The sequence below is a fragment of the Semicossyphus pulcher genome, unplaced genomic scaffold, assembly GCF_022749685.1.
Source record: "Semicossyphus pulcher isolate SPU_LCO1_2020_fin unplaced genomic scaffold, fSemPul1.0.p SCAF_17, whole genome shotgun sequence".
Taxonomy (NCBI): Eukaryota; Metazoa; Chordata; class Actinopteri; order Labriformes; family Labridae; genus Semicossyphus; species Semicossyphus pulcher.
This window is the reverse complement of record NW_027211681.1, coordinates 12,340,383-12,363,199: the sequence shown is the minus strand read 5'-3', so window position 1 is coordinate 12,363,199 and position 22,817 is coordinate 12,340,383. Positions and strand designations below refer to the sequence as shown.

The 22,817-nt window shown below is 42.2% G+C and overlaps 1 protein-coding gene across 3 annotated transcripts; it reads right to left on the bottom strand.

The window, feature by feature from the left end:
* Positions 1–17: 17 nt before the first annotated feature.
* On the bottom strand, positions 18–22,759 carry LOC138594669 (phosphoinositide 3-kinase regulatory subunit 6). 3 transcript variants are annotated; one of them, XM_069665843.1, is made up of 21 exons: positions 22,716–22,759; positions 13,582–13,666; positions 13,301–13,405; positions 12,688–12,779; positions 12,335–12,403; positions 11,763–11,895; positions 11,303–11,372; positions 10,953–11,151; positions 9,526–9,673; positions 8,497–8,586; positions 5,482–5,725; positions 5,088–5,375; positions 4,764–4,863; positions 3,668–3,790; positions 2,791–2,898; positions 2,569–2,671; positions 2,406–2,467; positions 2,130–2,220; positions 1,975–2,036; positions 1,754–1,857; positions 18–1,618 (listed from the first exon to the last, which is right to left on the bottom strand). In XM_069665843.1, exons 2-21 carry the CDS (start codon positions 13,601–13,603, stop codon positions 1,462–1,464), a joined length of 2,370 nt encoding a protein of 789 aa, XP_069521944.1. In that variant the 5' UTR covers positions 13,604–13,666; positions 22,716–22,759; the 3' UTR covers positions 18–1,461. The 3 variants fall into 3 exon arrangements, with proteins under 3 accessions (XP_069521944.1, XP_069521942.1, XP_069521943.1); XM_069665841.1 differs by having other exon boundaries at positions 1,975–2,220; XM_069665842.1 differs by lacking the exon at positions 22,716–22,759 and adding an exon at positions 14,405–14,457 and having other exon boundaries at positions 1,975–2,220.
* Positions 22,760–22,817: the final 58 nt, after the last annotated feature.

The window sequence follows — 22,817 nt, the reverse complement described above, 5'->3', positions numbered from 1 at the left end:
GAAGTACAAACACCACATTAAAAAACAAAAATATTTATTTACAGTTACATTTTGATTTTAATGGCATCCCCTTTACATGACATGAAAAGAATGTGCAAATTGTATCATGAATTTTTAACTCATGATTTCACCCTGCCAGGCCAACAGACACACACACACACTCACACGATTATATTTTGAGCACCCAATAACGTGTCACTTCCACTTCCTGAGGCGGCTGACATTTATAACCTGGTTTCATTCCTGCGCCTGAAGAAGCAACGCCTTGGTCTTTGAAACTGAAACAAGCCGTCGTTAAGTCGCTTTGCATGCTGTACACAGTTGTCACACTGTAGCTCCACTCCCACAAGGATATGCTTTAATAACATGCAGTTTTAGTGCAAATAGATTCAGTTTATAATTCCTTACTGTAACACGCAACACTGTCAGAGGTGATTTTCACACCTCAGTGTTGATAGATTTAAGATGTTTACTGAAACATGTGCAAAGTTTCACTTTTGATTGTCCCCAAGTTTTGCTCTGAATGTAACACATCTGGTGAAAACACAGCGGGCTAGCTGTTACTTTCTGTAGCGCAGCCTGCGAAAGGTCAACATTTCTGTGCGATAAAGTAAAACACACAGGCTGCTTTCGTTCTGTAATCATTCCCTGGTGTGGTCACAGACACTTTCCAGAAAGACGCCAAACACCAAAGCGGAAGCTAACATCAATCTTTTGCTCTTTCATAACAGCCTGCATTCTGAAACAGGTACAGGAATAACAAGGCATTTGTTTGATTTGGCAGAGCACCAGTGACCTGTGAACAGTCAACACTTGTCACATTTTAATAGCTGACCCGCCAGATGAGTCTGTCTGCAATATTTTGTGTAAACTGTACGTGTGTGTGTGTGTGTGTGTGTGTGTGTGTCAAGGAGGCAGTGAAAAGGTAGTGTGTCTACGAAGTAGAATCCCTTCAAATCTGATTCTCACGTTGCAGATTTTTTTAAGATAATGTCACATCTTAAATGATCCACTTGTTTCCGGATCTTCGGATACATATCGTTGCTTATTGTTCCCACTACCTCTCGTCTTTCCAGTGTCACAGGCAGTGTTGTTCTTTGGCATTATTACAACCTGCATATATAAAATTATTGTCTTCAAGTAAACACTGAAGTTCACTCATGAAAAGTCTTATCATCCCTTCAGTGTGAGGATACTTTGTTCCTGTTTCCGTAAAAGGTACGGTACGGCATGTGTTGCATTTGCCACACAAAAACACACATGCTAGTAAGTCCCTACTGAGAGAACTGAAACATGCAGGTTTCGGGAGCAGCTCAGTGGGACTCGGAGGTGATTCCCGTATCTCCTTTTATGTGTCCGAGTGGTCTTCTGATTTTACAGAAGCAGCAATCATTTTGACCATCAAACACACAGCGTCATGGTCGGCATTGTCTCGATTCTCTGCAGGGTTTTTCCGTCACGTCAGGTGATGATGCCGGCGAATGTGTTGATTGGCAGTGGAAGTCCTTTGTTCATGTATTTACTCAGTCCGGCGTCTTTGTCTTTTCCCAACTTTAATTTGGACCTCATGGTTTTCTGGACGCAGTATCCGGGATCGAGACAGGGAGAGACCTCAATGCTACGACACAAACATGTTCAAAAGACAGTCATCAGTTCGGTTGGTTGTTGTGAAACATTTTTAATGATGCACCATATCTTTATTTAACCTTGAATAAAAAATCCACTAACAGAACAGCTGAGGCTCGACTCTTACCTCTGCACGTCTTTGTAGGTCCTGCGACTGTCTCTGTCCAGCGTAAGAGTGAAAGATCGGCTCTCCAAAGTGCGAATCTTAATGTTGTTGGTCCGAATCTTTGGCTGAATTTAAAAATGAAATCATAAATAGGTTTAATGTAGAAACTGAGAGATATTATGAGTTGTTGTAAAGATAATTCACCAGAGATTTGTGCACTCGGATGTATTGCTTAGACTCACCACAATGTTGTTTTTAGACTTTGTTGGAGATTCGTTCAGTGTGAGTGTCAAACAGTTCAGATCTGAGAGAAAATAAATAAAGGGAGCATGAGAGTTACAGAATGGCGTGGAGTTATAGACGTTAGTTGTGATGAGTGTTTGAGAAAATACTGAACCTTCTGCTTCATTGGAGGGAATAGCGTTGATCTGAGCACCTGATGTCCTGACCGAGAGTCCTTTGTCAACGTCTCGGCCACTTAATGTTACCTGGATACACATGCGCAAAGAAATACGCACCCAGAAACAAAGCATATATATTTATACAGAAAACACAATCTGAAATGAAAATGTCCGAGCCATTTAACTAGTTATTGAAAAAGCATTTGGCTACAGAGATACCACTCAAGATAGTAGTCGAATAAGGAAACAACCTACCAAAATAAATAACTCACCCTTCTGTAATTCATTGAGACAACAGCTCCGCATGCCTCCCCCGAACTTTTCCTCTGTTTATCTGATAAAGACACAAGTATGACGTCAAACTTGGTTGTGCACAGACATGCAAATCTTCCCACATATAAACCCAAATAGGACGAAAATGTACACGCAATTCACCTTTCGTCGGTGGTAAGATCTGCCTGAACTCAGGAAACTCGATTTCTAGATGGGTAAGAAACACGTCTTCCACGGGCTCCCTTGTTATGCTGGTGAACGTGATCTAATGGGAAAGAACAAACAGCTTTAAAAATTAAAAAAGATTTGAAGAATGTGAATGTAATATTGTTTTTTTTTTCATATCAAAACCTTTAAGCCCCATTAAAAAGTGCATCGTAGTACCTTAACAAAGTAGATGGTGAAGTAGACAGGCTGCTGGCCGGTTCGAACGTAGTAGGAGATGACATCAGACACGAAGGGGTCTTTCGGCCGCCCGGGGTTTGTCTGTTTCTAGAGAAGATTAAAGAAGTTAACCTGGCTGTCTGCTCGAGGCGGTAACTGCAGACTTATTTTGGTCACAGTTTGGTCTTATCAGGTAACATGATGAGTCATTGAAAGGTCAGTTGCCTGCCAGGTAACGCAGCTGTGGCTGGTTATTTGCCTGTTGTCAAGAAACAGCAGAGAGTCCCTTCAGCAACAAAGTTTACTCTGCTGTCATTTTAAGGTGACTTCAAATTTAGCAAAAACACTTTTTTATATTTTCTTCCAGTGATTTTGACAAATTGAATGTAGTCGAGTATCGAGAGGAAATAAAGTAAGAGCAGGACTCAGAGCGCTCAACACTTTTTACATCATTCTAAACCTCAACATCGAACCCTTGACTGTTTTACCATTTATATCTTATAATATTAGATTTATATATTATATATTAGATTTACCACTTATAACTTTGCATTGGGTGTTTCCTGTAAAGGGCTCAGAGTCAGTGCAGTGTCAAGATGTCTTTCGGTTCAGCGCACTCTAACTGTGGTTTCAGGGAAACCAACATATTTATTTTCCTCACAGTAAAACATGTTATGCAACTTCCTGTGTTTCAACTAATGCAGAGAACAGTCGCCCCGTTCACTAAGTATTCAAACTAAAGTAATCAACGTGGTTTTTCTCTCTAATGATGCCACTCGAACACAAACAATTACTTTTAAATACATGTAAAATATAGGACTGCGGTGATAAGAGAGGGATTTTTCTTGAGATTGTATTGCATTGCATTGTATCGTACCATCTCTGCCAGTCTGGGGATCATGCAGCCTAAACCCCTGATGTTAGAGTTGTACCACGGGTCCACCATGCTCAAGTAGGAACCGAGAGCGCAGGGATTTCCCCTGGGTTCTGGGAGGTTTTCCTATAAAAAAAAAAAGGAACATGAGAGTGAAACCAAATGAAGACGTATGTGCCTTCTTTGATTCTAGAACTGGAATTCTGTTCAGGACAAACCATCATGAATGCAGGTTTTGGCTAACATGTCTATCATCATGAACTTGGCTTTCAATAACATGCAAACAGCAAAGCAAATGTATATATTTTGTTTTTTACATACTATATGTAAAATGTTTTAAATGACTGATGAATTAATGACAGAAAGGTGATTGTTTTCCTACGCAGCGTCACTCCATTATTACTTAAATAAAGAAACTATGACACATTGTAATCATGTAATAATCCATTTGCTCTCATTGTACAAAAGTGATGCCAAACTCCCCCGTGATAGGCGCTGCCATCTTGTAATGATGATGTCATTTGGAGCCAGAGACTGTGCAGTAGAGATCAGCGGCCGTAGCCACTTAACTTATAGAAAAAGCAGCAAGGATCCCGCACGTCGGCGTATTAAACAGCAGAACAGCTTCTCTGTGTTGGTCTGAAGCAGACGTTCACAGATATGGAAACTTCAATGACTGTAGTGATTGTTTAGTTACGCTTACTCTCACCGATCGTTCTCCACTCTGCTAATCCGGAAATAATTGGCTGCAGGAGCCGTATTTGTCAACAGAGCTGTCAATCATCCTTTTTGCAGCATAAAATAACTAATTAAAACTTGACGGAAAAATGAACACTTGGACGTTAATCAGCATGATAATTACTAGCTATAATGACAGAAACCATGTTTGAGAAAAATGTATTTGACGTGTATTTTGATTTTATAGTTTGACTCATGTCCCATCTGTTAACATGGAGGAGGCGGGCTTTATGACCTATACTGCAGCCAGTCAGCAATCTATGGAAACAACAAAGGCCCTTTATCCTGCTTTCATAAGAGGTGTGGGGACTTTTACACAGTCACACGTTGGCGGTGTCTTGATAAGAGGAAGTTGGCTTACCTTGACGGGGGAGATGGTGGTCGTAGGCCTGCAAACAGGGATGTAGTAAAACTGGAGGTTGACTTTCATTGTAAGAAAAAGCCTCCGTGCTTCCCTTTTCCTGCAAAGACAAACCATAGAAACATGAGTGTCTGCACGCCCAATCAAGCAACGTGACGATCCCAGCAACAGGAGAAGTACTGTTAGCATCGAAACCTGACATACCAGTTTGGTTGAAGTAGCTGATTTCTATATTGTAGTTATTATTAGTAAAGGCATATAAATGTTATATCACTCAATTCACACACAAATCTCCAGCTGCTTGTGACATGTTTATTCCCTCACCTGAAGAAGAAGTATGCCTTAGCCAGGCGTCCAAGTACCCTGTCGTCCCCCATGGCGACTATCCTGGCAGTAAAGTGTCTCTGCTGCTTGTGGAAAGGGTTCTGCAGCATGGTGCTTCCTGTCCTCCTCTGCAGAGGGGCCCCTCTTCCTACCCCTCTCCCTCCAGTTCCTCCTCCACCGAGGCTCGCGTGTTCCTCCAGGGTGTCTTGCATCAGCAACATATTGTCTTTAGCAGAAGGCTTCATCTTCATGCATCCACGCCGTGACAGCTTTGATGGATCTTGCTCACTGGGAAGAAAAAAAGCTCAAAATCATCATTTTGAAATAATGTAGTAAATGTACTATAGAGACTGCTGGCCTTTAATTTATACAAAATAACAGGTTTTAGATTTACCTTTTGCATTGTTCCAATGATGCGCTCAAGCTGGCAGAGTCCAGAGAAGACGATAGGGAGGGATCAGCGCTGGGGGGTAGGTCTCTTTCAATGCCGCTGTCGTTCGACAGGACAGAAAAGCGGGTAATGTCAGAAGGCCTCGGGTCACTGGGAGACTCACCCAGCTCCAAGTCCTCCAGCTCCTGGGAGAGGGAGAACTGCTCCGACATGGAGCTGGATCGAAACCACTTGGTCAGCACTCGCCCTGGAAACAGTTAAGCATTCATTATTTACGTGCAATTCAGAAGTCGACATTCACATGGAGGAAAACAGCACAAACCTCTTAGTCCACAAAACACTTAGTCCCGTCAATTATCAGAGATGTAAGGCTCATTCTAAACAGAGCGCTGACATGAGTTTTCTGCTGTGTGTAATTGTTTTGTTACGGAGCTGCAGGGTGCACATGCACGCTCTTCCTCTGGGAAAGTCCAACAGTTTATCCACAGTGAAGAGGGTGAAGGGGAAGAGAGCTTTTGGTGTAATATTTACCCTTAGATACGTACAAAATTGCTCATTTTCACTCAATTCAGCACTCAAATTCCTGCTGTGTCTGATACTATGAAGTGATGTTCTGCTTCTAATGCGTAAATGAAAATACATATTGGCAGGTTTTGATGACAGAAGCTCTGGAGATGAAGATGTATCTGAGGCTGCTGAGGAATTTTGTTTTTGTGCCATTTATGAATCGGATTGTTTAAAAGCAGAAATGGTGCATTAGAATGGTAAAACTACACTGTGAGCTTTGTATTTGATAAAAGTGAAGTTCCCCTTAAAATAGAGGAAATTTTTAACATGAAGCCAGATAACCTTCATGAGTTGTGACCAAAGCTGAAGAAACTGCAGAGGCCACAGAGCTTGCTGAACTACACTTCCTCAATCTAGGACGCCCGCCTCCGATGTCATGTTTTTAGACGACCAACTGGTATATTCTTGTTGGATTCTGTAGCGCTCTGAGCCATTGCCTGCAGCGAAACGGTAGTATTTCATTCACTCAAATCTCTCGCTGTTCCTTTCAGCGGCAGGGGTGCAATGCCTGCTGGGTGTTGTAGGAATGTAGAATGGGCGAAACCACGAGCTGTTTGTACAACTTTCTCCACAGCTATGGCACCAATTTCAAATACTATTGCTTCTATCGATTACTGAGAACACCAGCTTTGACGTGAATACATCTCTGAATAAAAATCGAACATCTATAAATGAATGAAAAATAAATGAGTGAATTAAGTATACTGTATTCCATAACCATATTTAATATTTGGAATACTTGCAATGAATAAGTAATGCTTAAAAATAGCCTGCAGGCAGCTTCCTTGTGACCCCTCAGCATTCAATGCTGATATGACTCCACTGCATACATTAAAAAGGCTATAATCACTGTGCTTTATTTCCAGTAAACAGTGTGTGAGTTGTATTGCAGGACAGTGAACATCCTCTTCATTCAAAAATCACATGATCACTATTGCTTTCACTGAAATCACAGCTGTGATCATAAACACCTTCAATAAATGACACGCTTTACTGAGACTATGACGACCATACTGTACATGTGCACGTCTTGGCCACAGTCACTTTCACGGTTCCATCGATTCAAATCAGATTTGTCCGGTTTAAACCGGTTTGTTACAGTAAAGTTGATCAAGTTCAGCTTGGATGGAAACTCTACCCCTCAGCTATCCTCATGCTGTGAGCGAGCGTTATGATTAGCTGAATGATGTTTACATCTGAAATGATCTTGATGTGTCTAATGAGGCTACTGTTGGTGAGAAACATTCACTTGTAAAAAACTTTCCTAAGATTAAAGATCTACTGGTGATGTTTTTGATTACTAGAGAGAATATTTTTTCATGGCAAATAGGGCTGACACGTATGCTACAAAGCTTTAATCGTTGCCATGGTAATCGACGGCAAAAATCAGGATTCCATTTTTATCTACAGACGTTAGGAGATGAGCAGATACAACACAGATCTATGTTCCTCATGTGGCTCAATAAAGTCGCGACCAGTTACTGTAAAGTATAAACTACACTCCACATGCTGTGAATGACACGAGCAGGAGCTGTAACCTCCCATCAGTTCATCATTGTTTCTAATATCTTTTAATAACGTGGATCTGTGTGTTGTCCAGTCTGCTGTAGTTCATATATTTCCCTGATAAACACAGAGCTATAGAGGAGCATCAGACTGGACTCTTACTGTGGCGCCATGATCAAAGTAAGTCGTGTATCACGTCATCACTTCAGTCCGCGATCACCTGCTTCCTCCCTCCCCTCTGCGCTCGTGCTTTCCCCCTCTCAGCGCTGCGAGTCTGCGTCACAGTTTGTATTATATGATGTTTTTTAAAGTCTAATGACAGTGAATGAGGCTCCTTGTATATTCACAGGGCCTAAGGCTAACACCACACACCAACACTGCTATATGAAAAACAAAAAAGAGTGAATAGTCCAATCTTCGTGTTGAACAGCCAAATCCAGTTTGGGTACCCTAGTACCAAATAACAAAATAAAAATGAAAATTAACTTAAAAATATAGAGGAGTTTCCCCAAGTAAAGGTGTCTTGTTTAATTGATGCTGTATAGCAAAGTTTCAGGAGCAGGACCACGCCTCAACCGCGCCTCTTGCATTCCCATTAATTCAATCCTAACCCTCTCCTCCTCTTTAGCTCTCGCTATCTGCACCCCTCCCTCCCACCCCTGCTCCTTTGCTGTTTCTTTCGTTGTGCTTGACCTCACCACGTAAAAGCATCATAATCATCAATCTCATTAATCAATTAGTTGTTAAATGGCATCCTGTTGATGGTTTGATCCTTGCTAGTGAAGTTCTTTAAATGTACATCTTTTCTTTGTTTCAGGATTATATTTTTTATTGGGTTTAGTTTGAGGTTAAGTTTCCACATTCAGCCTATATTCAGTTCAGCTGACTGGCTGCAACAACTTCCTCTAGACCCCCCGCATTGACCACCCCGCCGGAGACACTCACAGATATCCAGATCCTCCGTCCACAGGTGGAAGCTCATCTCTGGGTTAGGAAGAGGGCAGTCACACAGCGGTCCACCACCGGACAATGGCTCTGCAATAGACACGCACACACACACACAAACAGGGAGGAAGAGAGATAGGAAGAGACCAAAACTGTCACAATGACACTCAAAACAAAACAATCCACACAATTTCCTCCCTGTGAACACTGCTGTCTGTCCCTCAAGCTCCCAGCTGGGATGAGCGGAAAAGCAGGTTCATCGGACGGGTTGCTGACATGATAATAGTTTAAAAAAGAGTGGATGTCATGTAAATAGATATCCGGACAAATATAAAAATACAGACAACTGACTCGACGGCTTCGGCCAAAGAGGAAATTGCTTTCTAAAGGCAAGGTCACATGTTTGATCTCTTGAGCCCTTTTGGAAACAGTAAACACGTCTATCACCGACAATGTGTGCTTTAACTGTACTCTGAACAGCGCTGCACTCGCTTACGCAGAACAGGATCAGTTTGCATAAGTATGAGCTGAATGAGATGTAGAAATAGTCATGAAGGCCTGCAAGATATGAGGAAAATCTGCGATGTGCGGTAGGCAGCGTTGTTGAATATTGCAATGCCGCTATAATTTTCTCAGCCATCATGCTAGCTAGCTTCGCAGTTGCCACCAAATTGACACCACTAATCTGAGGACAGCTGTCAGCTAGCTAGGGCTACAGTGGCTTGGATGCATGGTCCTTGTTTCCAGGGCTCTGTCTGATTGGTCAAATATTTGCCAATGCATGGTGCATGGCAATAAAAGTGCAAAGTGGCAAAGTTTTTTTACACATGCTAGATGTAGAGCAAGAGGAAGCCCTGTACGGCTTTTTGCAAGCGACAATCATCTATCAAATGTGAAGCAGCCACCGTTAATTTGTGGTGTAAAGTTACATAACCAAAAATGTGAGAGTGGTTCTTGTGGTTGTCCTGAAATTGATATACACCTTCAATGTAGCAGCTGTGCCTGAAAAAAGCTCCTGAGAACTCCTACCTGAGTCCGTGTCAGACACGATCTCGCTGTACAGCTGCAGAAGACGGCTCTTCAGAGCCCCCTTCTTTCCTCTGGCGCCCTCCTCCGCGCTCTGCTCTACAGTCGCCATCACTTCCTGAAAGTACGTCTCAACGTCTTGGCCCATGTCCTGTCCAAAAACACACACACACACACATGTGGGTGAGCAACTGATATACGCACAGGAAGACGAACACACACAGATAGTGTATTAATAGCAAAGAGGTGAGGGGTTGGTAGGGCGCGCGTGCGTCTGCCTACGTGTGCGTCCTGCTGAGGTGTTACTTTAGGCTCAGTGCCCGGCGACACTTCCACCACGCAGCTCAAAGACAACAGACCTTCATTCAGGATGTTTCACATGACATGTGCAGATGGGGCAGGGACTCGTAAGCTATTTTTAATATGGCAGAAAATGCTGATGAAAAAACCTCATGAATCATTCTAGAGAGTTAAAATCTCTAAACATGTTCAACATGTGGTGACCATTGAGTTTCTTTTTAGGACATAAAGGTCACTAACTTCCCCCCTGAGTCGCAACAGTCAGCATTTGCAATTGTGCTAAAATGATTAAAAGATGAAGTGCAACTGACTGAACAAACAGATTCAATAAGATACTAAGAACGTGAATAAAGAGAAGAGAGGTTACATGGAGTGATATTTGTGAAGCATGCAGATGCAGGTAAAGGCGGCTTTAGCTCGCAGGTACAGTGGTTCGATTCTGCAGCCAGAATGTTAAAGTGTCCTTGGGCAAGATACTGAACCGCTCCTCAGGACATGGCCATCAGTGTATGAATGTGCTCGGATAAGTTCTTCATGCCCAGCTTGGCACTTTCCATAGCAGCCTCTGTCTTCAGTCTATGAATGTGAGAAAGGGTGAACTTGACATGTGGTGTAAAGTGCATTGAATTACCAGAAACCTAGAAAAGCCACATATAATAGAGTCCATTTACCATTCACCGCAACAGAAACAGACGCTCGCAGCCACACCAGTCATTGAACTTTCATGGTCTACTTGCTGCCGCAGATATATTTAGATATTAATGAGCCTGGTTCCAAGTAAGAGGCTTTGCAAGAATCATTCACATTTACTCTCTGCCTCTACATTAATTGCATTGCTGACTGACACTTTGTCTTTTGTATCCATGTAGGTCATTCATTTGTCTTAAAAGCACTGTGTAGTGCTCAATAAAGAAAGCTAATATCAGTATTTTACAAAGCCTTGTGAGTGCAAAGAAAGGTTCATCAGAGAGCAAACCTGCAGTCAACTCAACAGAACAACCCTCAGAAAGCAAACCAAAGAATTACAGCATGACAACAATAACAGCAGAGGGACAAACAATGGCCAAAACAGACAACCTGACAACTAAAAAAAAAACAGAAGGCAATAGGTATTGTGTAGTCGCACTGACCTTCAGGGCTTGAGCCAGTCTCTCCCCGTGGCACTGCTCTCCTCCTAAAGCAGCCTGGATGGAGTGTTGCACCACATTGCGCATGTGTTCTAAAGGAGATAGACATCCACCTGAAGCTGAAGCGAACGCCTCGATGTCTCCCATCAGGACTTGTCCCAAAGAACCAGAGAAGACTTCTGGGTCAGCCAGAACAAACACCCTGCGGGGATTTACATAACAGACTTGAGTGACGGACAGGGAAGGCAGTTTGACTACATGCAGCAGTACAAGGAAATAAAATAAAACTTCCAATTCCCGGAGGCTTTAATTGTACCTTCAGACTTGTAATACATTATTTATACATAACTCACCTCTCCTGATATGGATAGTGCTCGTTTTTTAGTCTCTGCTCAGCTGTGACCATCCTCTGGTACTTCAGGCCTGTGAAACAAAGTGGTATTTAATAAAAGGTATATGGTTGCAAATGCAAATAAAGGTTAATTAACTAATGTCTGCTGAATGGACAGCTCATGTAATACCACAACAGCAGTATACGCTTGTGTCGCTATCTTTCAGGTTGGTTAGGTTTGGCTATATTTGTTTTTCTTTCATTGTTTGTTCATTGGTTAAACTTCCAATGTCAAGAGGATGAGTAATACTGTAGATATCGAATGTTTTGATTTACCTGTCCGGGTTTATCAGTCATTCATTTGTTGTTAGAAAAACATTATTAGCAAAGACAACTGATACCAAAGCTAGTCAGCTCGTTAGCTCATTAGCCTCTTGTTTTAAATTTAAAATGGAAATAAATAGATGAGAGTGGACTAATACCTGGAATGGCCCGTTCAGTTTTTATCTGTCTGGCGTAGCTGAGGCCCACGGTGCAGTAGGGGTGAGGAAAGGTCAGGAGTCTCTTACAAAAGTCGTAGACGCGCTTGTATAACTCATCTGGAATGTAGGCCGTCTGGAAAATCAATAAAAACACACACATCACACACAGGTGGTTTTTTTTAAGGTTAACCGATGGTAATCATCTATGTTTGTCATAAGAGGACATAAGAGGAAAAACTCTCAAGCTTTTTTTCAGAAGTCTACTTCCTACTACTTGAAATAAAAGCACATTACTCCCCCTGTTTAGTTTTATTTGGAAACTCCCTCCATTACACACCTTAAAGCAGCACACAAGAAATTTACTCACACTGTGTGGAATTTTTTTAATCAACACACAAACATGCCAGCCTGGTGAATTACGGCAATCTGACTAGTTTCAAACACGCTTAAGATAAATTCATATACACCCCTAAAAACTAAAAGAATGGACAGCGCTAATACACAGAAATGATGTGTTCACCATGCCATTCAAAAAATAGTGAAAAAGCAAGTGTGAGGCAGGAAGATCGTACCTGAATGATGGCATACATCAGTGTGTGAAGCAGAGGGATGATGCATTTGCGAGAGTCCCATCTCTCAGCCTGCAGAGAACACACACACACACACACACACACACACACACACTTTGTCAGGGGTCTAATCCAGCTCAAAGGGAGGCCTGTTTAATGCTACTCAAGCTAGCCAATTAATTTATAATACTGTCAACAGAAGAAAATCAGCTTTTATTGAATTTTAATCACTTTTTAATTTGTTGGTTAACCGAAAAAATACAGCAAATAAAATTCAGCAATTTCACTAATTGATTTAACAGGCATGCAACATGTACAAACTTTGTACACAGGTGACCACAGCTGAGATCTCATACCTTTTCCAGCTCTTTTATCAGCACCCACACCAGAGATACGCTGTTAGCAGGATTGTTTAGAACCTTCTTATGAAGTGTCCATCTCAGCATGCCTGCACACACACGCAGAGACACAACTCATTACAGACAGACATTAACGGAGGCTAGATTTCCACAGGACTAACACAAACTTGCAAAATGTGTCACACCTTTCTCCATTACAGCGCTAATCCAAAATATGTCTGATGACTAACAGCTGAACTGCCCTCACACTGCTGACACATCTAACTATTCCACCGTGTCATTAACGCAAGTGGGCAGGCTTACTTAAATATCTGCTGAGGGACGGAAAGGTCTACAGGGTGGAGTGCTTCTGGATACAGTTTTCAGCATATAATTGAGTCTGTTTTGTGACGTCTTATCCACGTTTTTAGAAACACTGAATCACTGTAATTGTGTTTTATCTGCGTGGTGATCACAAAGTTGGTCTTCTGCTGTTGTCACTTGAAAACCATAAAGATAAAGTTAAAACCCAATGAAATAATCAGATGATGTTCGTGTGAGCAGAGCCAACAGCAACGACTGATACAAACCTTCTTATCTTAACACTTAGTTATGGGGGATTATTTAGTACCTTTGTTGAAACAGTCTGGAAGCTGTTTGTTGTCTGTTTCCCTGGGCAGCAAGGCCTGGATGCTGCGGTAGAGCTCGGCCTCTGGGACTGTGGGGAAGCAGCCAGCTGATGATAAAAGTTAGAGGTTTGGGTGTTTGAGTCTGAATATGAAAAGCTTTTGCTTTAAACAGACTAGCCCTGAAGAACTATGTTGGATTTTACTCCGTTATTGGAAACATTTTAAGGCCAGAGACACGACAGCATGTCTAAAAATGTCCACATATGCATCCTGTTGTGTGTACCTGTTGGCTCCATGCTGCACATACTGCTCGAGTTATCCCAAGGGGCCTTGTTGGTCTTGTCTCACGGGCATTGTGGATGTTTCAACTGTTTTGAAGAAGAAGGAGACACAGACAGGAAGCGTTATTTTTGTCTGCTTGCTAAATGTAAACGGATACACTGAATGAAGTTCTTTCTGTGCACAGGCGGGCTGACAACACAATCACCTCTACCTGCCTTCGTCTCGTTTTTTTGGATGAGCGTGTGAACTAAAGTGCAGAGGGGTTTAAACCAAAATGCTGCGTTTAAAGTCCACCGACACAAACACCTACACACACATTTACACACACACTGGTAGCTAAGAGAGCAACCACGGCTTTATGAGTCACCTCTTAAACCTCCTTAAGACTACATTTGCAGTGAAATATAGCCAAATTTAGACGTGTGGCACTGGTGTGTCAAGCTTCAGAGCCTTTTTTTATGTCCAACACAAATGAAACATGAGACCTTAAAAACCACAAGAAGTTAAAATTAGCTCTGTTTATTAAAAGCTCTGCCGTCATCTTACTCACCATAACTATATGCCCACTTTTGCACAACAAGAGATCTCATGAAGCTGCCCATAACGTTGGTGTAAAAGACCATGAAGCTCATTATAACACAAGGCACAAAACAAGGCCTGGCCCAAACAAACCAAAAGTTCTTGCTCCCTGAAACACGTTCATTAACTTCTCAGCCAACAGTCCAAATTTACAAACATCACACAAGCCAATAAAACTACAAAACCCATCCTCATCCACTCCCCATTGCTCACGAGTCAAAGCATAACAGGTGTAACACACTTACCCTGTTCTGTACAGGCACGGACCAAACAGTCCAACATCCACACACTACGCTCTCCGTACTGACACTAAGAGTGTGACACACGCGAGGGAGAGAGAGAGAGGGTCACAGTCAAGCGAGGACAGCAGTTCTTGCTGAGTGTATTTCCTCTTGTGGCAGCTTATGTACGAGTTACAAGGAATAAGCACTTTGTGGATGTGTGTGTTAGTGTGTAAGCCGAGCGGTGGAGGTGGGGAGAGGGTGAAAGAGAGTGTTTGTGTGTACAGGTGTCCAACAGTCAAAGAGTCATAACCTGTTTGAATCATGTTTGGTTTGCCCAAGGCCGAAGGTGGATTTGTTTCTATTTTTGGACGCGTGACTCATGACAGATCTGCTCACTTTACTAAACTTTTCAGAATACATTTCACGTCAACTTCTCTCAAACTCTTCCTTATTCTCTCCCTTCCTCCCTCACATACACACACAGAGCAGAACACGCAAGCAGCCCTGCGTGCCAATCCGCAGGGTATGTGTCCAATGAAAGGAATTTGTGTGTTGAGCCTTAATCCCTCTCAGAAAAGAAGTATTTTCAAAAACTGTGAGTTAGCAGCGCTGCCTCAGCAGCTGAGCGCTGCCTGTTTGACCACAAGCTTCCGGCGTGTGTACTCGCTCTAATGTCTCTCTCTATCTTTCACTCCCTCCTCCATTTCTCTCTAACTTTGTTTACATCATCTATCTGCGATCTGAAACATGCACCACAAGTCTAAAAAGATTGTGTCTTTTTCTTTACACATGCACGCATTTTCTCCCGCCCGCTCAGATGCACAAACTCACACACGCCTGAACACAGAAACCATTATTGCACTGTAGGAGCAGACACATACACAACACTTCCTCTCCGTCAGAATGAGTGGGCAGGCGACACTCTATATTTAGATAAACACAGACAGAGTGAGAAAAAGCATGACAGAAAGATGAACACAGGGTTTAAGACATGTTAAAAATAGACGAAACAAACAGCTAGCCTGGAAAAACCACAGTCTGCAGAGAGTTTCTGTAGAGCTGTACAGCCCTGAAAACAGACGAGCCCCTGCATACAACTGTGGATGTCAGGATTATATCAAACAAAATATTCAACTGATTTTTTTTCCTGAGTTTGAATTAATGATGATTCAAGCACGCACTGCTTGCACCACGCCTTGTCCATCAAGCATGAAGAAGGGTGCAGGATGTCTGCGGTATGGTGGGTTTTCCAAAGTTTCCGTGACGGACAGAAAGGTTGCTATTTGCAATGGTTGCTCAGCATCGGTCATGCGAGGGCGGGCCAAATCTCATCATGCAAGCCTGTTAAAGTTGTATGAATATTATAGTTTTATTTGAATTAAATGTAAGCTAAGTTTCAGTAGTTTTCTTATACTGCCCAGTGAATGTGTACATTTTAAAAAGCACTGTATTATGTTATTTCTGTGTCTGCCAGTGGGCCAGTATCAATTCCACTACTGAGGAGACTTGGTCTTCTTTACAAAAAGGGATATTTGCATGCCAATATTGGCATGTCGGAAAATATCCAATATCGTGCATCCCTAGTTTGAATCTAACCTAAAGTGTTGCTCTCACAAAAAAGCCTTTTAGAAAATGTATTAAAGATGTTAGCAATGTGTTTAACTGCAGAAACAAAAAAGCACTTTATGTTGCAGCTGCACAAAGAACCAATGATGCAATAATACCATGGATTGTATCTTTTTACTCACAGTGCATGACAGAAACGCAGTGAACCAAAGTTGTAAACACTGCCACACAAAACGCGAGGCCACAGCTCCAAATGTCACCAACCAGAGTCGGTATTCTGATCTGAACATTCCTAACATGTTTCTGAACGCTGCCAGGCATTCTTTGATTTGCACGCATTGTTAATTTTGTAATTAGTGCCTGTAACAGCCGTCACATGACCCAGAAAACTGAGCATAGAGCACAAGCTGCTATTAATGCTGCCAAGGCCACATGCCAGCGAAACAAACTTCCTCCATGACTGTTGACTATTTACTGTGAATCAGTTCCTGATCTGAGTATCGGTAACGACACACATGCACCTACACCTTCCCTTTGCGGCCAGCCGTCACTGTGTGTCGCGGTGGGCAGCTGAAGTCACGAACAATGCGGCCAAACAGAAAACAGGAGAACTCATTTCCGTTCGGGCACGCTGCAGACGTCTCAGAAAACAGGAAGGACCTGACAGCGACGTGTGGAAGTGCGTTCATAGCGAAAGAGAGAGGTGGTGCTTAGGGGCTGCAGTGGGGGTGGAGTTGTATATGTGAACGTGTGAGTGGGTTTGCTTGATTGGAAATCCCCAACCTGGGGTCTGTTTGCACAGAAGGGCCTCAACTTCTCGTACATATAGAGGTGGACAAAGTGGTCCGGCTCCTGCAGTGTTTATCCCCTGTTGTATGCAACAAGCGAGCAATACCTGAACAAAAAGTACACAGCGACAGTTGTCCTTCTTCCTTTAGAAGACAACACAATAGCTGCTGCCCTTGTGTCTTTCTGGGGCTTCTTAGAAAGAAAAAAAATCTACGCTCCAAAGAACACACACACAAAGTTGCAAAGAAACCCCTAAAACGGTCAACGTTTAATCCAGTGTGAGCAGCATTGGATATCAATCAAAGTGATTTCCTGTATCAACATGCAGGACAATATGAGGAAGTCCTCTTGGACCGGTGAATGAGTGTATTTGTGCGTGCATGTGGCTGTAAACCTGCCTGACCTGAGCGTGCTTGCATTATTTCCTCCTTAGGGCCTGCAAAAATTTGCACAATAATGCTCTGAATCCGCAACAAACAAAATATGTTATAAGTACACAGAGAAATTCTCTGACTGGTGGAGGCTGGTGTAAATGGACAGTGCACTGAGTGCACAGTGTGAAGATTTATGTCGCTGGGGGTAGTGTGCTAAATCCATCAGGAGGGAGGAAGACAGATAGGAAGAGGTCAAGATATAAAGGGGTTTCCCGAGAAGGTGTGTATGTGTGTGTTTTTGTGTGTGTGTTTAATGGGCCTTTCTGTTGGGTCTGATGATGAGAACTGGGTCAATCGGTTCATTAGGGGTCAGTTTAGGATGTGGCATTGAGGTTGGATTAGGAAATAGCTAGTTTTGTACAAACACTGTGTTAAAAACAAATTCAGACGCACACACACAAATACATACACAGGACTAAACGTTCTACTGTGTGGCCGAAACGTGAGGCACAGGAAGCGTGCAATTTAACGGACATGCAGCTCCCGCTGACTTACACAAAACTCAGCCTCGATAACTTTTTAATCAATTGATTGTAGTTTTTCCTGTGTCCATTCATCTTGCACTGACAGTACTCTATGTATGTGTGATTCTTATTGAGAATAAACAAGAGGAACAAAGAGAGGTTTGTAACCATAGATACTGCTGTGGCCACAGGCAAGAGGGCGAGTGGGAGAATGTTGAGTATGATTGATGTCTTTTATTAAACATCTTAATGAATAACAAGCCACTTACAATGACTTACACAACAACTATCAGCTATTTAATTTTCTATTGTGGTTGGGAATTTGTTTGTTTAGCCACAAACCTACAGATTCCCTCTTGTGCTTTAGCACAGTTGCCTTGTGATTTTCAAGACTGCTCTTTAAACACGTGGCTTACAGTCTCTGCTTATGAGGCGTCCCTGCTGTTTATTCACCTGTTAAAAGGTATAATAAGGAGGATTGTTTCTTGCATTATGTCAACAACACATTCAAACTGGGCCCCTCCTCCTGGACTCACCAGAGGCACACGCCCACCCCGCCGAGCTAACACCGACAGCTTCATGGTTACCGTTGCGCTAGCATGCGTACTGCCAGTTACCATTGCGCTAACATGCTAACCGCCGGTTAGCTTGTCCTACCCGGTTTGAGGCACCTACCTGTCCAACAGAAAGAAGGCCAACTCTACATCGCTCTTTCACCATGTTCGCCGGTCTGAATGGGGCCCATTGCTAATTTGAACCACTCCCACACTCACCTATACGCTGTGATTGGCTCAGGGAAGCACAACAGCGCCCCTCCTGAAAACGTCCCGTGCAAAGCGAAACAACAGAATAGATGCAGAGGGAAGAGTCTCACAAGGGTCTGCACACACACTCACCAACACACATAGAGGCCTGTAAGTGATGATTATATTTGTAAAAGTCTATAATTCTATAATTTCTAGGAAAATCCTACTTATTATATCTTTAACTCAAGTGCAATGCATGTCAGATTTGCAAATACTTTACACAAATACATTCACATCCTATGACTCTTATTCTAACTATAACTCTGCAGCAAGCACATATTCAAGCAAAGAACATTCGAGACTTTCTCTAACCACATATTTGTCACATTCTGCAACCTAATGAATGGAAAAGCAAACAATGTTTCCAGACATCCCAGGGGGGAAAGTAAAAATCATGAAGACAAATGTGAGGACCATAAGTCTCGCCACGCAGCAGACCTTATTTAGCCACTGTGGGTACAGTGAGGCCACGCAGTGCGAAGGAAGTACACCCTCACAGAAGGTCACTGGCTGTAAAGAGATCCGACCGCTACAAGCACAGGATGTAAATAGTGCCTCACATAAACATGATCACCAACAGAAATAGATCCAGACACACTAAGTAGCATAAAAAAGCCCAGTGGAGCCGGTTTTCCAAGCCCACAGACACACGACTTTGCCAAGAAGTGTTGCTATTTGTTTATATCCCTCGCAAGACAAACAAGACTGCGGTGTAACAAATTGAAGGGCGTCTGCGACTGTCTGTGTTTTGGTCATTACAACACGTGTTGTAATGACTTAGGGCAAGGTTTCCATTTAAAATGATGGGTCAAGTTTTCCAAGACAATGCAACAGTTGCGTTGGCTGACACGAGCCCAGCACACCAGGGTGCAACATCTGCCTAAACTGGCAAAAGTAGCCTAGAGATGCTAAAACGAAGCTGTCAGGACGCAACTAAAATGATTTTTAATACTGATTAATCTGCAGAATATTTCTTAATAATTGACTTCTCCTTTAGCAGAGATAATGGAAGAGAGTGAAGGTGGAATCCTTAAGTATTATGGTTTTCTCATGCTACTGTGCACAACTTAAATATTTTACATTTATTACGACCTATAATCAAAAGCAGCAAATTCCTAGTTCAGAAGCTTGAAAAGCGGGAATGTTTCCTAATAATTAAACTAGTTGCACATTCCTGCTCTGATAATGGATAATACTTGGTATTATAAGGTTTTTCCTGAACACTCATCGGCATCATGTCAACTGACGTAGTGATGGTTTGAACTAATAGGGTCATCTGACTGAGCTGAAATGATCAAAGCGTCAGATGAGGCATTCAGGTCTTGTGTCAGAACAGCGTAGAGACACAGTGGAGTCTGCTGTTCCAGCTAACGTAAACTACTGTCCCTCGTAAACACCACAGGGTGAAAGGGACTACAAAAAGGGTTTATTGACTTTTCCCCTGTAGCAGGAGGAACTACCCAACAAATCCTTAGAACAAAGACTTAGCTGAGACTCTGCTCAAGGTTGTATGAAAAACCAGTTTTCAAATGGCAGTGATACAAGGGTGTGCCCTTGATCACTTTTTGATCTACTAAACACTAGAACAAAGACAAAATTACTTTTGCCTGTGACCTCCAAACATTTGTCCAAACATTGCTTTGAAGTGGCTGACCTTTCGTGAAGGACTGAGGGGCCTTTGATTGCAAAGTTCACAGTCTCATGATGGCCCTCATGGGTCGAAGTGGCACCACAAGTCCAGCCCTTTCCATCTATCAATTGATCTTGTTTTGACAGAACATGAAGAAGATAATGACCTCTGACTCTGTCGACCAGACGGTGTTTTTTTAAAGTGACAGAGGTTGACCCAAAGGCCTCAACATTATCTGAAGTGTGATAAACCAAAGTTCATTTTGGTCAACTTTTAACAAACCTCAGAAGTGTGACACTTATAGTCCGTTTTATATGCTTGAATCCAAACACATTACAGTAACTGATCTGTAACTGAAAGTAATTGTTGTGTCATGATCCTGTCTAAGTGACAAACCACATGGCTGACTGCAAAGGGCCTTAAGATACTACTGCTAGATGCTTATCTGAAGTAGACTCACTTAAATAAGAAAACGCATTTTGAAAACTTTAAAGTCTATTAGCACGTCTGTTAAGTCTATCAAAAACACCTCAAGGCTGCTGGTCTCAAGCGTTCTCAGCAGTTCAATCCTAACAAAGTCTTGCTTCACTTAAATCCCTCCTGAGCTCTGGCCTGCTTCTTACATTAGATTTGTAGTTCCAACGAATTGACAAGATGGCAGCATTAAAAAAAACTACATAATATTAAACTATAGAAAGCTTAGAAAAGTACAACATTTTCATTTAGCAGACACTTTTGTCCAAAGCAACGTACATCTGAGAGTTAATACAACACAAGCTACGATCACGACAGGAGGGAACAAAGTCACTAAGAGCCAACAAACAGCTTCAAGTGCGATCGGACACTGGTGCCGACAGGCAGGTTATCGGGTGTTTTTTTGTTTGTTTGTTTTAAATAATAGTAATCATCAGCAACATCAACAAGATCAGTATAGTCATCATCATCATCATGAAAATCAGTATAAACTACATCCTCGATGTCATCATCATCAATAGCATCAATATCATTAAGGTCAGAGGTGTTCATAAAGCGCTGGGTCTTTAGCTTCTTCTTAAAGGTGAAAGGGACTCTGCGGACCGAATGGAGTTTGGTAGCTCGTTCCACCACCTGGGGACTACTGAGGAGAAGAGTCTAGTTAGCGACTGTGATGGGAGAACCAGGCGCCTTTCATTGGCAGAGCGTAGTGGGTGGGACGGACTGTAGACCTGGATGAGGGCGTTCAGGTAGGCTGGAGCCGTGTTTGTTGCTGTTTTGTAAGCGAGCAACAGGGTTTGGAATTTGATGCGAGCGGCGACTGGGAGGCAGTGGAGGGATATGAGCAGTGACAGACTAAGAATTAGTTTTGTGATGTGTGAAGGTGTATGTATTCAGTGTGTCTATCATCATTATTACATGCTGATGGTGTAGGGTTAAGCCTATTATTGAGACAAATACCCTTTGATACAGTTCTAACTGTACCCCTGTGTTTAACGGTAACCTGCTCAGTAACTGAGTCAGTAACTCACCCCAACAAGTGTGCAAGTGTATTGTTAGTGTCACTGTAGCTGTTTGTATAATCCCGGAAATTGCATATGTGTGGCTTATCATGTGCTCATAATATATTTCTAAATGGTGATTACAGTGTGTAATTATAAACGTAAGTGATGTTATTAAATGTCCCCATAAACAGTAATTTTCTCATGAACCACGTTCAGGACTAGTTTATCAGCATTCAGCTAATAGCCTATTTAAAACCACTATGTCACTGCTTTGTCAGGGACCTCACCCAATAGTTGACATCACCAGATTGTTATCTAGATTAGATTAGTTGTATTGGGTGGATGGCTTCAACATCTTTATTTACGTCAAAATTTAAGATTTAATGTGTGCCAAACTGCTATGGACAATGTTCCTTTGCAACAAAAATAAAGGATAATTGCCTCAATTTAGGAACAAAAACATCACCTACAAAGGGACTAACATGGACACACAAACAGACTGGAGCCACTCAGCATCCCCTTAACCCCACAGTGGTATCAGGAAGCTCGGGTCTAAAACACGGAAGCTGAAGGAAATACAGCTGCTCTTAGACTCCAAATAGACACAACAGTGAGCCAGAGCTTCAATCAGATCAGGCACTGTTATCAAACCACTGTTATTATCTCAGGAGGGAGAAAATAAACCGCCGTCCGTCATGACTTCCCGTGTCAGAGGGCATCATGACGTTTTTTTATAGCCTGACTCACATGTAAAAGTATAATATAGTATAGTATTAAAAGTAAATCTGAATAAAGATGAGGAGAATACAGTTTTCTGCTTACAAGTAGGCAGATAATAGCAATCGTCTCATCAGTGCAAAGCGTAAACATTAGTAAGACGATATGAGTCATGCAAATGAGCAGAAAACATCCTTAAATATAAACAAGTCAACCCATAGGGAAATGCAACAGGTATGAGATACATTTACATACAATATACAAGTTTATTTTACAGGGAATTAAACGGACATTGACAAGCACACTTAAGCTAACGTTAACGTAAAAAAAAAACATTCGCAATATTATCGAGCGATAGTTATTTCATAAGTTGACACGCAACTTAAAAACGTAAAGGTGTGTGGGAAATTAAAAAACGTTTGATAATAAAATATTTGTGAAAACTTACCTGTATTGAAGATGTACAAACAGCTCCATTTGCCTTCTGTATCAGCTCAGTGTTACTAGTCAGCTTCAGTCAACTGTCAGCCAAGTAGTCTTGTAACCACGC